Source organism: Poromitra crassiceps, assembly GCF_964638095.1.
Source record: "Poromitra crassiceps genome assembly, chromosome: 11".
Taxonomy (NCBI): Eukaryota; Metazoa; Chordata; class Actinopteri; order Beryciformes; family Melamphaidae; genus Poromitra; species Poromitra crassiceps.
In genome coordinates this window covers 17,603,923-17,622,320 of record NC_139643.1, presented here as the reverse complement: position 1 = coordinate 17,622,320, position 18,398 = coordinate 17,603,923, and the positions used below count along the sequence as shown (strand labels likewise).

Genomic DNA, 18,398 nt, shown 5'->3' with positions numbered 1-18,398 from the left:
AACAAGGGAGTGCGACCCATGGAGAGCTCCCAACCACCCCGGGCCTTGGGCACCAAGGGTGGTGGGCTTGTCCTTAGAGCTACAAGCCAAAGGCTGGCACTGAGCCCAGACCTTGGCGAGCTGTAAGCCCTGCTGGACGCGTAGCGCCAGCAAGGAGCAGTATGTCTATTGTAGCGGAGGTATCTCGCGCCCAATGTACTTAGCACACAGATACTAACTGCACGGGTGCACGCCAGCTATCTGCAAAATGCTATCGTTCTGTGCTAAACAGTACTAATATTGCTATCTGCACCTATGCAAGGCAAGCTAGCTTTAACACTTCTTTGAGAGCGGACCTTGGCCAGGTCTCAAGAGCTTAGCTGCGGACCAGACCGAGGGTTCAAGGCGCCTGTGCAGCGTGCTCGTGCCCAAGGCCGAACACGCACTTAACGTGCCGATTCATACTCGGCCAAGTAGTTTTACACACGGCCCATCCCCTCCCTGACCTTCCCTGCTCAGTAGCAAGAGGAAGCAGGAAGCTAACCACTAATAGCAAGCTCCCGCAGGGCGCACCCTATTAGCGGGAGTACTGCTTAAGCAAGCTAGCAAAAAGCACATGCTAGACAGTAAGCAACCCGGCGGCTAGCGAACGTGCGCGTGCAATGGTAACGTAAGCGGCAATAGCCCATCCCGAAGGGGGGGCACCAATACCCACAACCTGTTAACCCGAGAGAACAGACGTGGAAGCCACTAGCTAAGCTAGCATAAGCACTGAGAGACAAGCGTGCGCTAACACAAGCCTGCGCACAGGCCGGTGCCGCGCGTCTCTACCCTGAGTAACATGGGGAAGCAAGCGTGACCGCAAGCAAGGCCAGCGGCCCGCGAAGCTAGTCAATCTCAGAAGAAACTCCTCAGAGGGAGTTGCAATCTAGTAGATGCTAATTGCACGAGGCAAGCAAACACTTAGCAGACAAGCAAGCTGGCTAAGATAAGAGAAGTACTGAGAGAAGCGGCCCACACAAGGTGCGGGGCGAGCTCACCTAGCTAGCGAATCGCCCAGCTAAAATCTCAGACGCCAGTAAAAGCTACACTACATTTATGTAGGTCCCAGCAACGCCTGTTCAAATTAATTGTGCCGGTCGTAACCGGCCAGCGTAGCCTCACAGCTAATACAGCACCTAGCTGTTCCCCCCTCTCTGTGCTAACAGGAAAACAGGGTTAACGTGCAAGCTAAGCCTGCACCGGTAAGAGCTGGAGTACTACACATCGCTAGATACTGGCTGCACGGGAGCAAGCTAGCTAACTAGCTATTTCACTGAAGAGCATTACTACTCTCGCTTAAGGCGCGCCCTACACAGAGGTAGCTGGCGCGAAGTACTTAGCACACAGACACTAACTGCACGTGTGCACGTTAGCTATCTGTGCTACAAGGTAGTCCAAGCTAGCTGCACAGAGCAAACTAGCTAACTATCTAACGCGCGCGCTCTAAAGCCGGCGTTCCTAAAGTACCTAGCAACAGAAGCAACCGCACGGATGCATCTAGCTATCTGTGACAACTGTGCTATTTAGCCTGTTGTTCTAGTGCTAACGGTACAAGCTATTCTGCATGTATGCAAACCTAGCTAGAGTTATGAGTGCAGACCTGAGTCATGCGCTCAAGCCTAACAACGTTACCCCGTTTCCGGGGAAACGTTTCACATCAACTGCACGGCGGCAGTTAGCAACAGTTAACTAAGGAAGATACTCTTAGCTTTTTAGATGACTTGTTCCGACGCCGCAGGGTGAAGGGTACAGGGTCGGGTCTCCGAAGCCTGCTTTATCCCGTCCACGCGACCCTCTTGAGGTGGGCAAGTCAGCCGGAACGAGCCTAGTATCTAAAGCTATGTAATATAACTCCTCGTTATCCGTGGAGCTTTCACAAAACACGTCTTAACAGCGGCTGGAAGAAAGCGGAAGTGATTATTCCCTGGGCTGGCAGGACGTGACGTAGTCACGTGGATCCGTGTCAGTCCCAGGGGGTACCACGTAGGGATGCAGGGGTTAACCGGTTTGACTATTAACCGCGATTTCAAACGTCACGGTTATATAACCGCAGAGGCTCCGTAACACCGGGTGTTTTGTTGTCAAAATAAGTCCGTCAGTTTAAACTCCCATGCGGCGCAGACAGCGCTGGAACGAGAGGAACCGGCCTCTCGCTCCGTTTCCGCACGGACTATTTTAGCGGGTGCACAAAACACAGCTCTCCCACCAGTCTGCTATGCTCCCAATAGCATAGCCATGGACGTCAGCCAAACATAAACTTTTCAGAGACGTGCGCGATGCGACAGTCGCCTGACACGAACTGTGGTCTCCGTGGCCTCTTAATTTGTTTACTGAACGGCCATCGATGTAACGACGTAACGCTAGTTAGTTATCTCTCCCTTGCCTACGCTAGCATTACAGCTAACGTAATGGCAGAGCCTGAGAGACCACAAGCAACTCAAAGAGATGATCTCTTCCCCCCCAAAACATGTCTAAAGTAATCGGTATGGCAGCATTTCGGTTACAAAAAGGACACCCAGGGTGTTGTTAAAGATGACGGCTCCCCAATCTGCAAAACCTGCCGAAGTCGCAGTTGCAGCTAAGGGCTCCAACACCTCCAACCTTCTACAACACCTGCATAACGTTAGATGATTAAAAATGAATAATAATCAAATAGGCATGGATGAGGATGACACAGTTGATGATAACACTCAAGTGTATTACCCACATTCGTTATATTTCTCATAGGAGGTCACTAAAAGTTAATCAACATTTACACTAAAAGATAAGTTAGATCTGTTTTTCCACCAGGTTTTACAAGTTCTCTACTCAGGTGATCCAAAAGAAATGTAGAAAAATAATACACCTGCCTGACTATGTTTTGTTCCAAAGAGATCTACTGTCATAAATATTACAGTCAGACTTTGTTTATTTTATTTATTTTATTTATCATTTTGGACAAATATTTGCCTTTATTTACCTTTCAAAAGACAGCAACCTTTAAACAATGCATGGACAATACAATAAAACCTCTGTTCAAAGAATGCTCATGTGATTTTTATACGTCCATAAATAATCGTGAAACCGTGATAATCGTGGTTTTTTCTCAGACTATAATCGTACATCAAAAAAAATAATCGATGCATCCCTAGTACCACGCCACCTACGGGTGGGTGGTCAGGTTTTAATGAAAAGTAATTTTGGAGCAAAATAACAGTCTTCCATAGGGCTGCGTTGCAGCGTTTAAGGCACTAGTGAGAGCTTGAGTTCGAAACGAAGTAAAACTCTACAAACTAACTCTTTTAGACAGAGAAAGCACACATTCTATTAGTTCTTTTGAGATCATTTGTGTTCACAAAATCTTAGCAGAAAAGAATCCTCGGCTCTTGAAAGATGAGCCAGAATCCTCAAAAAAAAACCTTGGCAGAACCTACCTACAGTATTGAAAAAACGGCTGGCAGTGAATGTGTTAACAGGTTACAGCAGCCACACCACCGGCATCAGACGCGCGTCTCAAGCGCGTGTCTTGCGAGCGTGAGACGCGCGTCATCTAGAGAATAGAAGCAAAGCCTATTTTTTCTTTTACCGCGCGCGTGTCTCTAGCGTGTCTCTACACAAATAGACACAAAAAGACATTAAAATGATATTTTACAGGGGCAGCCACAGCCAATCAAGGCTCGTTTTGATTTGAGACGAGAGGATGAGCTGAGCTCACAGCTGCAGTTCTCCTGCCCTCTGAAAACCACATAAGCTACAAGTGGCTTCGTCCCTCCCCTCCCCACCACACACACACAGACTAGAGAGCTGCGCGGGCCTGAAATCTCAGCCCGAGCCCTCCCCGGCCCGTGACATGCAGGCCCGTGCCCGACCCGGCCTGGATGAGTCATGAAATTAATTGGCCCGAGCCCGTTGCGAGGCCCGACATCAATATCACGATATGACGACACATCTCTCTCTCCCTCTCTGTGCATGCTGCCGCGCCGCTGAACTCGTTGGTCCAAAACGTTGCTAGACTGTGTTGCCTATAGACAAACACTGCAGCTTTCTCTCTGTCTCTCTCTCCCCCTCTCACACATGCTACCGTGGCCTATCAAAATCCACACATATTGTCTCGAGAAAGAGAACGTTAGATCGTTTAATTGCCAACAGCAACAATGCCCACAAACTGAAACATTATGTCACTCAAGCATATCGAAATTAAAACAGCAGACTTACTGTTTATAGCTGCATTGAATAACGTCACATTAGTGTCCTCACAATGTATGGTAGAAGGGTTCATTTTGAACAGGTTGAAATGAGCTTTCCCTACTGCAGTGGGGACTGTTTAACTCTCCCCTCGCAAACTTTGTTTTATGTCCATCGATCTTATTTCTCTCTCTCACGACACGGACACGGACACACACGGCTTGTTTTGTTGTTGTTTTTTGCGCTGACAGTGACAGCATGCTGACTGAACGGTGGATTGTGGACTGGAGTGGCAGACTAACGTCACGGTGAGGGTGTGGCTGGGCGAGTGTCTGTGCAGTGTGTGCTCCTCCTCTTTGTCTGACTGCTCTGCTGTGTAAAATCAAGCAAGTAATACAATGTTATTTTACCCCGGCCCGGACCTATTAATTAAAAAAAAAGAAAAAACGAGCCCGGCATTGGCCCGTATTGGCAGGCCCGAGGGGCCCGCGAGGGTACCCTCGGGTTTGCAGCTCTCTAACACAGACACACACACACAGACACACACACACACACACACACACACAAATCATACTGCCTCGATTCTGAAGTGAGCCCAAGCGATCTTCAGTTAAAATCATCATTGTATTGTTTATAGCAAATTTAATAAAAGGTAAACTCTATAGACGGTTTTCACCAGAGCGCAACCCCACAGCACTTCCTTTTTCTCAGCATTCGGCAAACTGCAGAAATATTCACTCGACATCGTTACTTTTGTTTTCGCTGCTCAGCTGTATAGACGGTTTTCACGGAATGGTCAGTCCTGCACTTGAATGTTTTTTTTTCTTTTATGTCCATAGCAAACACTGCAACAGGAAGTGAGCGGGGGTTCAATTTAGAATGTTTTTGTTGTCAAGTTAAAACCGTCTATAGGAAGATAGTTGGCAGACAGGCAGCAGCGCAGCAGCTGCACGCACCAGCCACGCTGCCTGTGTGGATGCCGCGGGCGTGCCAGCCGCAGCAAGCACGCCACGCACACGCACACGCACACGCAGTCGCAAGATGTGTGTCCCGGCCGTCATCCTCTCGTCTCAAATCAAAACGAGCCTTGATTGGCTGTGGCTGCCCCTGTAAAATATCATTTTAATGTCTTTTTGTGTCTATTTGTGTAGAGACACGCTAGAGACACGCGCGCAGAAAAATGAAAAAATAGGCTTCGCTTCTATTCTCTAGATTACGCGCGTGTCACGCTCGCAAGACACGCGCTGGCACGCGTCTGATGCCGGTGGTGTGGCTGCTGTAACCTGTTAACATGGGAGCCGAAATGAAAACGCCACGCAGACGCCACGCAGACGCACAGCACACGCAATATGTGTGTTCCGGCCGTTATTCAGCGAAAAGAGCGAATGAATAAGCAAGAAATGAATTTACATTTATCGCCCAGCCCCAGGTAGCGGCACACTGGAACCAGCCCCAGGTAGCAACCAGTGGTGTTGTCTACGTGCTACGCAGGTATACGCAGTATACACACTGTGAAATGACTCAGATTTGCGTATGCGCACTGGGAAATGCACTATGATACGTATCGTTTTCAATTTCCATTCATAAAATTCACCCTGTGCGCTCTTGTGTGTTACCCTACGTTCACACACAGCACCCAAGCCTTGCCTTTAACCACGCTTTTAAATAGGCGTCCTTTTTAGTCAATGAGGCTGTGTACACAGGGCGCCTCAACGTGAACCTTCTGTGTACCCACGCCTCGCCTGAGCTGCGCCGATTTTTACGTGAGTTCTATTTTCAAGCCTACTAGGCGCGTGAAGGCAGACTTTTTCTGTCAAGCCAGGAAAGAAAAATGCGACAATATCCGTGGGAAATGGCAAAGTCAACTGAATTTCAAAATAAAATGGTGTTACAGCGTTGAGCACAGAGAGAGAGAGAGAGAGAGAGAGAGAGAGAGAGAGAGAGAGAGAGAGAGAGAGAGAGAGAGAGAGATTGACGGGTGACTATCACGTGGGGCTTTCTCCCCGTCGGCAAACAAATCTTTAGGAGACAGAATAGCGACGAAGAAGCAAAATGAAGCTGATAGCTGAAGCTATTCTGTAAATTTGGGGAGGAACAACAACAAAAAGTGGGTCGAATCTCCGCCCACTTCCGGCCGAAGCCACGCCCCCCCCCCCCCCCCCCCCCTCCTCAGTCAGACACAGTATACCCTCTGAAAAAAGGTAGACTACACCACTGGTAGCAACGGCACACTAGAACTAGCCCCAGGTAGCAACGGCACACTGTACCTAGCAGCAGAGCAGCCAGGTCAAATGAGCAGCAGTTCAGACAATCTGACTACTCTAGCCATTAACCGGAACTAACTAGAACACAGGGAATCTAGCTAATCTACAGCCTAGTCTGCCCTGTCCTATTCTACTATAGTCTGATTTTAGCCTGAACACTATAACAGGTCTACAGCTGCTGATCTATCGCCTGTCGCTCTACTGGAAGTGATGTCATCAGTGATGTCACTTGAGCAATTGTGCATTGTGACATCACTGATGATGTCATAGGCATGGTGACATCATCAGTGATGTCATCAGTGATGCGAAGTTGTGACATAATCACTGATGAGCCCGTGCAGCGGTCGAGCTGCGTATGCGAGCTGTAGGGGCAGCTCGGCGAGCTGCAGGCCAGGCGAGATGTCTAGTATGACTGAATTGCATAATGATTTCACAAAGTTTTTCCATGAAGGGGGAGAAACCCCTCCTTCTACACCCCCCAACACACACACACACACACACACACACACACACACACACACACACACACACACACACCTTGCCATACCTTGGCTTTGGCTGAAATGACGCCACTGCTTGAACCTCTAATCAGTACAAAAACAACGCCACGTTCACACACACGCCTAGAGCGACGCTTTAAGCAACGCCTAAAATTTAGGCGTCCTTGTTAACACATTGACTGCCAGCCGTTTTTTTTTTGCTGTAGGTAGCTTCTGCCAGGCCGTTTTTTGAGGATTCTGGCTCATTTTAAAAGAGCCGAGGATTCTTTTCTGCTTGGAGTTTGTGAACACAAAGTTCAGAAAAGTACTAATAGAATGTGTGCTTTCTCTGTCTAAAAGAGTTAGTTTGTAGAGTTAGTAGTTATGTAGATATTAGCCGTTGAGTACAGCATGGTTTCAGCTGTCTGAGAGTGAAAGCTGAGATAATCGCAGTTTTGTGAAATTCAATCAAACAGGCAGAACAGTCACTTTAACCATTTATTTTTGGCATCAGTGAGAGATCAGACATCCAAACAATATAGTTCCGAACGCCCTCTCCTTCAACTCCTCCCTCCGTGGGCGTGTCTAGTGGCTTTCAGCCTGCGTTTGTCACAAGCGAGTGCTCTGCTGCTGCTGCTGCTGCAGTGAGTTTGAGCAGCCTCCCTCCCTGGCAGCGAGTTTGAGCAGCCTCCCTCCCTTGCAGCGAGTGTGGATAGGGCTCACTCGTCTCTTGGGTTTGAGAGCCCCGATGAAGCCCCGTGCGACTCTAGGCTTTACGGCCGGTTCACACACACGCCTACGCCTATGCCTACGCCTATGCCTATGCCTATGCCTACGCATATAGGCATTGCTTCATGCACGCCTGGCGCCTATTTTCGTTCACACAGGACGCCACGCTCTGCGCTACGCTGAACACATGAGCAGCGGTTTTTTTACACTTTTCAGATCTGATTTATAGCATGGGTGAGTCCTCTTTTTTATTGTAATGTGCAAGTGAGGATGTCTGTCTATTTCCTGGCCGCTGTAATTGTTATTTTCCCTCGGGTAATCATGTGACTATGAGTCATCAACACCATGAGTGATACTTGCATTGACACAGGGGGGGTATATATACATCTGACAGAAAAGACGTTAATAGAGGAACACATGAAGGACAGCTCTCCTCTCCTACTATGCACTCGTTAATTCGCGCTCCACCCTCCCTTTTGGGCAAACTCGGTAGAAAATATGGCCCAAGTCCACCAGAAACAACAGCCAGCTTGACAGTTCAGCGCGCCTAGAGCTGAAAAATAGAACAGACGCCTAAATGATAAATGCAGCGCAGCGTAGGCACAGCACGAGCGTGGCTTCAGCACAGCGTGGCAGCGGTATGTGTGAACGCTCTCGTCTGTTAACAAGGACGCCTAAATTTTAGGCGTTGCTTTAAGCATCGCTCTAGGCGTGTGTGTGAACCGGCCGTTATGCTGCCCACCCAGTCCATTTCTGGAACCCCCCACCGCAGCAGCGCGAAAGCGTCCCCGCCTACAGTATGAGAATGAGGCTCGTTCGTTTCTGGGTTTTCGGAATGCGTGCGATTCTGGCCTTTCTGCGGGCGTTTCAAAGTGTGTTTCACCCATAATATATTATGCAAATTTGCAATCCCCCGTGTGCTGCTGCTGGCGCGGCCCGAGAGCGGCGAGTCTGGTGACTGATGACTGTAAAATCGGCAAGCCATTTCCTTGAGAATGGAGGAAGCAGCCGCGGGAGGCGGCTGCTTTTGGTTGACTTTCTCTCTGTCGGGAGGGCACCGTCGCCACCTAGCTGGTCGGTAAAATAGATTATACACATTCAATACTTCCAATATCTCCATAGGAGACGCGGGGGGCATTGATCCACGTAGCACCGTCAAAAAAATATATATTTTTTTTTTGACGACTCAACTCGTCGTTGGCAGTGAACAGCTGGATTGTGTTTGACGACTCAACTCGTTGTTGGCAGTGAACGTGTTAACAGACGAGAGCGTTCACACATACCGCTGCCACGCTGTGCTGAAGCCACGCTCGCGCTGTGCCTACGCTGCGCTGCATTTATCGTTTAGGCGTCTGTTCTATTTTTCAGCTCTAGGCGCGCTGAACTGTCAAGCTGGCTGTTGTTTCTGGTGGACTTGGGCCATATTTTCTACCGAGTTTGCCCAAAGGGGAGGGTGGAGCGCGAATGAGAGCTGTCCTTCATGTGTTCCTCTATTAACGTCTTTTCTGTCAGATGTATATATACCCCCCTGTCTCAATGCATGTATCACTCATGGTGTTGATGACTCATAGTCACATGATTACCCGAGGGAAAATAACAATTACAGGGCCAGGAAATAGACAGACATCCTCACTTGCACATTACAATAAAAAAGAGGACTCACCCATGCTATAAATCAGATCTGAAAAGTGTAAAAAAAACGCTGCTCATGTGTTCAGCGTAGCGCAGAGCGTGGCGTCCTGTGTGAACGAAAATAGGCGCCAGGCGTGCATGAAGCAATGCCTATATGCGTAGGCATAGGCGTAGGCATAGGCATAGGCATAGGCGTAGGCGTGTGTGTGAACCGGCCGTAACGCCACGTTCACACACACGCCTAGAGCGACGCTTAAAGCAATGCCTAAAATTTAGGCGTCCTTGTTAACTCATTCACCGCCAATGACGTCTTTGACGTGTTATCAGAAATAGCCCTCCCCGCCAAGGACGTGTTTGACGTGTTTTTGTTTTTATTACTGCAGGGCGTATTTCAAACACTTACCCAGCCTCTGACAGAGTATCATGTCCCTACCATCTAAGACAACACGTGAACAAACACATACCGCAGCTGTTGTTTTGAAATTGAGCAAGAGGAAAAGCAGAAAACGGGTAACGCTTCCTTGTGCAGAGAGGAGAAACGCCATTGAAACGCGCCTCGGCGCGCTGCACGAGCTGGAGTCGCCTTCCTCTGTGCCAGCCAGGAGAAAACGGGAGAAAGTAATCAAGAGATGTGTTTGATCATCGGAGGAATGAGGAAATGATCGATCAGTTTGCGAGGGCGGTGAGGACGTGTTGAATAGCCGAGCGGAAAACGGGAAAGATCAATAGCAGGGAGGATATGACAGGGAGACATGGACGAGGACGGGTGTACCAGAACAAATCAAAATAAACACAGGAACAGCTAGGCAGCAGCGGGCAGAAGGCAGTCACAGCAGCCCGCTGTCCTTTCTCAAGAGCTATTCAGTTGGTTCATGAAATCGCTGGGCTGCGTGCCCTCCAGTGTTGCTCCTGGCCAATCCCAGCGCCACAGGGCGTGGTTATTGCTTATCCTATGTGGGGTTAGAAATCTAAAAGGGGGATCGTGTGTGTGTGTGTGTGTGTGTGTGTGTGTGTGTGTGTGTGTGTGTGTGTGTGTGTCTGTCTGTCTGTCTGTCTGTCTGTCTGTCTGTCTGTCTGTCTGTCTGTCTGTCGGTGTGTCTGTCTGTCTGTCTGTCTGTCTGTCTGTGTGTCTGTCTGCACACTCACTCACACTGCTGTATTGTTGAATGTAAAAAAAAAGCACTTCATGTGTATATATATATATATATATATTATTTTTTTTCCATTTGTGTCATAACGAATAGTATTTACATGTCTGATGTCAATACAGTTCAAAATAAAAGAATTGAGAGCGAGTTCTGCTTGAGAATGTGCCCTTTTACAAAAATGCCTTTTTCTCCTGTTTCTCTTCTCAAATAGACCTATTGGGGGAAAACAGGGTGTATATAAATGGCTATAAGTAGAGTACAGAACATCCTAAAAGCTAACTTTTTTTTTCCTGGTGAACCCAGAGACGTACATCTTCATTTTGAGGTATTGCAAATCACTCTGGTGCTAATAGATAATTTACTGTGGGTCTTGAAAGATGACCAACAATTATGAAAATCTTTGGCCTGTGCTAACTATTGGCAGTCCTAAACTGGCGGTGAATGAGTTAACAGACGAGAGCGTTCACACATACCGCTGCCACGCTGTGCTGAAGCCACGCTCGCGCTGTGCCTACGCTGCGCTGCATTTATCGTTTAGGCGTCTGTTCTGTTGTTTCTGGTGGACTTGGGCCATATTTTCTACCGAGTTTGCCCAAAAGGGAGGGTGGAGCGCGAGTGCATATAGGAGAGCTGTCCTTCATGTGTTCCTCTATTAACGTCTTTTCTGTCAGATGTATATATACCCCCCCTGTCTCAATACATGTATCACTCATGGTGTTGATGACTCATAGTCACATGATTACCCGAGGGAAAATAACAATTACAGCGGGCCAAGAAATAGACAGACATCCTCACTTGCACATTACAATAAAAAAGATGACTCACCCATGCTATAAATCAGATCTGAAAAGTGTAAAAAAAACGCTGCTCATGTGTTCAGCGTAGCGCAGAGCGTGGCGTCCTGTGTGAACGAAAATAGGCGCCAGGCGTGCATGAAGCAATAGGCTCGTTTGAGATGAGCAAATTCTGCGCAGATTCGACCAGCGCCTTGCTTGCCCCATTGCATGATGGTTAGAAAGTTGTCCGACTTGCTCCGTCCTGCCCGACTGCGTGAGTCACGTGACTCTCGCGAGAGCGAGGCGGGCACAGATTTGGAGCGAGGCGCCGCAGTTGCTCCCCACCAACTGCGCCCGACTGCGGATGACAGAGGATGACGAGAAACGCATCAAGCTGAGCGCCCATTGGTTCAACACAGGTGCATCACAAACCCACAGTGAAGTGTAGAAACTTCAATTTTATATCTATTCCAAGCTGTCACTCCATATTTTACATAAATACCACCTGGAATGCCTACATTAAAATAAAAATAAGGAATCTGAAGGGCTGTGTTATTTGAGCAGTGAGTGTGGGTGGCGCTAATGCATGTTTTAATTTGTTTACAAACCGCTGTTAAACCAAACTGTAGAAGAAGAAAAGCAGCAGGAAGTGTGCCGTCGGGGGTGTTCGACTTGTTGACGCCTCGCCTGACTGTGCTCGCCTGCTCTCGTCTGCTTTCCAGGCGAGGCGGCAGTCATCTCAAACGAGCCTAATGCCTATATGCGTAGGCATAGGCGTAGGCGTGTGTGTGAACCGGCCGTAAGGATGTGTGAACCGAACCGGAATTGTGTTTTTTCCTCTGTCTCGGTATGGGATACATTTTTTAAACGGATAAAAACATGTTTTAAACTTCCCATTTGACAATTTGAACTCAAAATATCAAACGAAATACAAATTTCAAAAGACGCCATAGCTGTCCATTTTTACTTTCACTTACATGAGGAGGCATGAAAGTCTTAACTTACCGCTGTTTACAGTCAGCATTGTCCCAAACAGGACAACATATGAGATTAAATCCATCTTGAGCACAGATCAGACTACATTCATGTTGTGAAAGTCGGTATTTTAGCGCAGATCAGGTCCGTCTGTCTCCGCTCCGCTTCTCTGCTGCCTCGACTTCGCCCCGCAGAAAGTAATTACGACGCATTCAGGTGCTGCTCGTAAATCCGAGCACTTGTGCTGCATCGACTCACATAGCCTACCGTAAATAGGTTTTTAGAAAAGCTAAATTACAGACTTCTAGGACCTTTTTGGTGCTGCTTGGAATTCCATGTAGCCTATTAGCAATTTAACCAACAAATTAGAGACATGAAAATGTCTCTATTTTGATTGAACACAGCTACTGAAACTATACAAATGGATAGAAATAACATGGATACAATGACCCACTGTGCTTATTATTGAAGCATATTGGTAAAATGGGTGGGTGTTGGGTGTGAGTGTGATTAGTTATGTTGTTATTGTATGTTTTAAATTCCATATTATGTTTATTTTGTACTCTTTTGTACTCTGTCTTATGATTGGACAGACCTTTACCAAGAAAAGAGGCACTAGTGAAGTGAGTGAGATCACCCATGTGTAGTCTTTTATGCTTTGTAATCATTTTAGAACAACCAAGATAAACGGATTAGCTCGTCCATTTGTGATTGAAGTAGAACTCTTTGTCAAATCTGTTGTTGAAGTGTTTGATCTCTGGGCTTTCATGGCCCACAAGTTTACAAACAGAAAAGGATCACTTGAACGCACCACTAGCGCGACTTCCTGATAGAAGGGGATTTTTTTTTATGGCCAACACCAAGTTCAATGTAAAGCAGGGTCATAATATATACCAGCAGCAACTGAACTCACATCAATAAAATAATTCATGCCAGCTAGTTAAGAAAACAAAAACTCAAGATGACTGACAGTGACAATTATAAACCTGATTTTCAATAATTAACGTAAGTTTGGATTATTCAAAATATTCAGACTAGGACTTTTTTGGTGCTGCTTGGAATTCCACGTATTAGCAATTTAACCACCAAAATAGAGACGTGAAAATGTAAATATTTTTTATTGAGCACAGTTACTGCTAATGGTTAAAAATAAACAATATGGATACCAACTGTGTCTATTAAAACAGCTTGTTAAACATTGGTGAGTGTTGGGTGTGAGTGTGATTAGTTATGTTGTTATTGTATGTGACAGCGAGTGAGATCACCCATGTGTAGTCTTTTATGCTTTGTAGTGATTTTAGAACAACCTAGATAAACTAATTAGTACGTCCATTTATGGTTGAAGTAGGGCTCATCATTGTGAAATCAGCTCATGAAGAATTTCATCTCTGGGCTTTCATAACAGACAAGTTTACAAATGGAAAAGGATCACTTGAACGCACCGTTAACGCTGTTATTTCTTTCATGACCAAATTCAATGTATGATGATCAGCAGGCTTGGGAAGTAGGCTAAGTTGGCTAATCAGGATACAAAAAAGGTAACTGTAATCCCTTACAGTTACAGAAAAAAATATGTAATCAAGATTACAGCTACATTTACTTAAAAAAAGAAAAAGGGGGGGGGGGGTTACTAGCAGGATTACAATTTAATAGCCTACATTTAGTGTATATTCTATGTGGGTTATTTATTCAATTGGCTGGCTGTGCACTGTAAATATTTACTCTTCTTATTGTCTACTTTATGTTTGATATCATAAATGAAAAAACAGAAACAAAACTCAGAGAAAAAACACTTGAAAAAACAAACTTGGCTAGAAACCAGATAATATCAGTGCACTGTAATCCGATTCCGAAGATGGAAATATTATTCTTATTGTATTATTATGAGAAACCCACGACACTAGATAAATTGGCTGAACGCCTGCTGTAACCAACACATAAGGTCTGAAATGAGCTTTTCCCCCCCATCGGACTCCATGTAGTCAAATGCAGGAAATCTGTTCAAAACAAATCCAAAAGTAACAGAAAGGTAGCCTATCAGTTAGGCCAGTGGTTTTCAAAGTGCGGGCCGCCAGGGGGCACTAGTGGGGCCTCAGCAAATTAATGGAAATGCATCTATGGGGAAGGAAATTATTAATTTACATTTGTTAATACTACAGTATAATAATTAAACAATATGATATATTGTATTATATCGTATCATTTTATTTAGTGTAGTATTGAATCCTTTCCTTCCACATAAAATACATATCTTGCATGCCATCTGTCGAATTGCCTGCCACTTAAAACATCATCACATTGTCATTTCCCCCTGGTGTGGGTAATAGTCTGGAACAGTGTTTATAACGGAAATCAGATCTATTGATGAATATGAAGAATTAGCCTAAGAAGAGATTTGAGATACAAATGTGAAATGTTTTGTCTGACACAGCACAACGCTGAGGAAGGCCTTTGGCTGAAACATTCATTGCTGCTGCCCGGGTTTGAGGAACTATTAAAACCTATCAAAGGACATTTGGAGTGCTGGCTTTTCTCGACTTACTGAACTTAAAAGTAAGAAAAGATATTAAGTAAGGAAATATATTCTGAGCTGCATGGATGTGATTTTTGACATTTTCAATAGTACAGTATTGTCAATGGGTTTTTCTTGCAATCTTAAGAATCTTGCAATAGGGGGCCACGGCCAAAGGCTAATGCTGTTTGGGAGGCCTTGGCATGGAAAAGTTTGGGAACCCCTGAGTTAGGTTACATTACTTTTATATTTTATTTTTTATATTGGTTTACATTACTGGACGGCACAGTGGCTCACGCCTTGTGCACACATACGCAATTTTTCCCCACGTGTGGACAGACGCCTGCTGTCGCTGCTGCCCATTCATTTTGTATTGGATACGTTGCCAGGTATCCCAGCATGCTTTGCAAGGCGATGAGCAGCGGACAGCAGCGACGAGAAGAGGGGCCAATTTGAAATCAACCAATTGAAGATGGAAACACAGCAACATACCGAGTCTACACTACACACGAAAAAAAATTTGTATTTGTATATGTGCCCAAGGTGGCAGTGGTTAGCGCTGCTGCCTCACAGTAAGAAGTTCCTGGGTTCGAACCCCGGTGCTTCCCAGGTCCTCCCTGTATGGAGTTTGCATGTTCTCCCTGTGTTCGTGTGTGTTTCCTCCGGGCGCTCCAGTTTCCTCCTACCATCAAAGACATGTATGTTAGGGTTAATACTAACATCCTAATAACATTTAGGCTTGTGGACCAAGGAAGAACAGTTGCTGCAATGCTGTAGCTAGTGGTGATAAACTTAAAAACTTAAACTGATTAACATTTTTAACAGATAATTAGTAATTGTATTGGATAACATGTTTAGAGTAACCCTCACAACCCTGATGATGTTGACTGTTGAAGCCAGGGTCATAGCAGCAATTCATATCAATAAAATATTTCATGCCTGCCTGCTCAAGAAAATAAAAACTCAAGATGACTGACAGTGACACTATATTGATAAAGATAAACCTGGTTTTTGACAACTGGATTATTAAAAACATTTATTTTGCAATTTCAATCCTTTTTGACTGCATGCCAGTGGAAACCAGAATGAGACGTTTATGGCCTTTTATTTATAATAACTAGATTATCAGGCTATCAGGCAGTTTGGTGGGACTCCGGCCTGGAGTTGTGTTGTGTGTGTAAGAGGTCTGTGTGTGTTTTGGACTTTTATTTTGAAGGTCTAGGTGTGAGTTTTGGGCTTTTATTTTGAAGGTTTGGGGGTGAACAGCCAGACCTAAAACCACCTAACAGCCTGATAAAACCACGTATTGGCCAGACCTAAAACCACGTAAAAAAACAACAAGAATAAGGACATCACTTTGTCTGTAATTTATGAACTCATAAAGCTTCTCAACAAAACACCTGACTACTTGTTTTACTATATTATTTTTTATTATTATTGTCATCAAATGTTTGTATAATTTTTGCATGTTCAGTTATGTTTATAGCCCCCTCTCAAAGGCATCATCATGGTATTGTAGGCCTATAGCCTAGGCTACTACATCTACACACAGCATAATGTATACACATACTACACATTTTTCTAGATGACATACAATAGTACAGCATATCTTTGGACTGTGGGAGGAAACAGTCAAAAACCACGCAAACACGGGGATAACAGGGTTGAGATTCGAACCCACAACCTTGCTGTGAGGCGACAGTGCTAACCACTGAGCCACCGTGCAACCCGGGTAATACCGTGCATTTTTTTTTCTATCTGACATCTTGTACTTAAAAAACAAACAAACAAAACATAAGAGGGCACTCGGTAGCCTACCTCCATGGCGTGGTGTTACGTGAAGCCATTTGGAACATATGATTGGCTACCCCCATGTCTCCTTGTGGCCAGTGGAAAGTTAAGCAGGTCTAAGTTGGCCCATGTCCTACTTATCTACAAAGTTTTGTGGTGTTATGTGAATCTATTTGGAAGTTAGGCACCTCTTACTGATTGGACACACCCATTGGACACGCCCCCTTTTGGCTAGTAGGCATGGAAGGTTAATCAGTTCATCCTTGGCCCATGACCAAACTTTCTACAAAGATTTGTGATGTTACATGAGACCATTTGCAAGTTAGGCCCTTTTTATGATTGATGATACGTCCCCTTAACACGCCCCCTTTTTAGACAGTGGGCGTGGAAAAGTAATCAGTTCTGGTCACATGACCAACCTTTCTGCAAAGTTTCGTGTAAATCCGTTCACAACTTTTTGAGATATCCTGCAGACAGACGGACAAACGGGCGAAAACATGACCTCCCACAGCGCCAATGAGAGCTATAGGGCTCTGTCTGTCTGTTTCTCTGTCCCACTGTGATGTCATAAATCCCATTGTGACATCATCAGTGATGTCACAAGGTCATAAATCCCACTGACATAATCAGTGATGTCATAAATCCCACTGTTAGCTAAATTCTTCAGTTCAGTTTATCAAATCAAACATCAATCCACATGATGCAATACTTTGCTTTATTAAAACCCATCAGCATAAAATAACATACCTTATTATACAATCATATTCCTGCTGTAATCAAATTCCTTACAACCAGTGATTGTCAACCTTTTTCATAAAGAACCCTCATTTAGTCCACATTAGATCCACAGACCAACATTACATTTGATGAGATTTTGTCTCTCTGACTCAAATCTGAGAATATTTTCGGTTCAATTTGATTTTGTCCAAAATCCCATGACTGTATTGTAGGTAGAGAGATAACAGACAACTATGATCAAAACCATAATTCTTCTTAAATCGGATAATCGTTTTTAAGGCAGGTTTATTTTCTTATAGTATATTATTCGGTAACCCTTTATTTTACAGGTGCTCAACTACATATGAGCACCAATGTAACTGTGTAATAATTACATTCGTTCTCCTCTCAAACTCCACAATGAAAGTCAGAAAGCCCTGGTGGCTGAGTGGTTAAAGCTGCCTGCTTTGCAATCAGAAGTTCAGTGGCTCGAATCCACCCCTGGATTTTAGCAATCTCTGTCCCAGGCTGTAGCGTCTTTACAGGTCCAGTACCATGTAACTACATATGAACACCAATGTATTACAGTAATTACATTGTGTTCATGTCTAATTACAAATAGTTCATAAGTAACTACATAATATGAACTATTTGTAATTATACATGAATACTAATGTAATTACACATGTAGTTAGGGACCTGTAAAATAAAGGGTTACCGTATATTTTATTATGCATGTCCTGATATCGCCGTGTTGGTGTTATTCCCAGATAGACATTTTTTCCTAGTATGGGCTGGCATGACCACGCCTGGAACTCATTTGATTGGGCGCAGCAATAATTTTTCTTATTTTAAAACATTAATGTTAGGCAAGTAGGCTACAACAATTTGATTCGGGTATGGTCGTGGTTAAAAACGAAACACCTAACCCTTATCTCAACCACATCTTTTTTACTTGGCGCACGTTTTCAGGAAGTCTTCTTCCGAAGAAGCAGTTGCGGCGACCAATCAAATGAGTTTGGGGCGTGGTCATCCCGGCCCATACTAGGAAAAAAATATGGTCTGGGAACACCACGAACACGGCGATATCAGGACGTGCCATTTGCTACACAGGCAATTCAAAGTACTTGAGTTAAAATAGATTAAAAAAGCGCATGTCGAACCAAAAAGATTTCAATAAAAATATAAGG

General features: G+C 45.0%; 1 protein-coding gene across 6 annotated transcripts in view; it reads right to left on the bottom strand.

The window, feature by feature from the left end:
- The window catches only part of LOC310785517 (patr class I histocompatibility antigen, alpha chain E-like), a 358,851-nt gene that overhangs the window by 155,362 nt on the left and 185,091 nt on the right, over nucleotides 1–18,398 (bottom strand). Inside the window, exon 1 of one of the 6 annotated variants that reach the window (XM_083646613.1) lies at nucleotides 12,219–12,364. The exons of the other annotated variants lie outside the window; for them this stretch is intronic. Within the exon in view, the coding sequence (XP_083502739.1) occupies nucleotides 12,219–12,273 (55 nt within the window). The 5' untranslated portion in view covers nucleotides 12,274–12,364. Of the gene's footprint in view, nucleotides 1–12,218; nucleotides 12,365–18,398 lie in introns of those variants that run through there. 6 annotated transcript variants of the gene reach the window in all.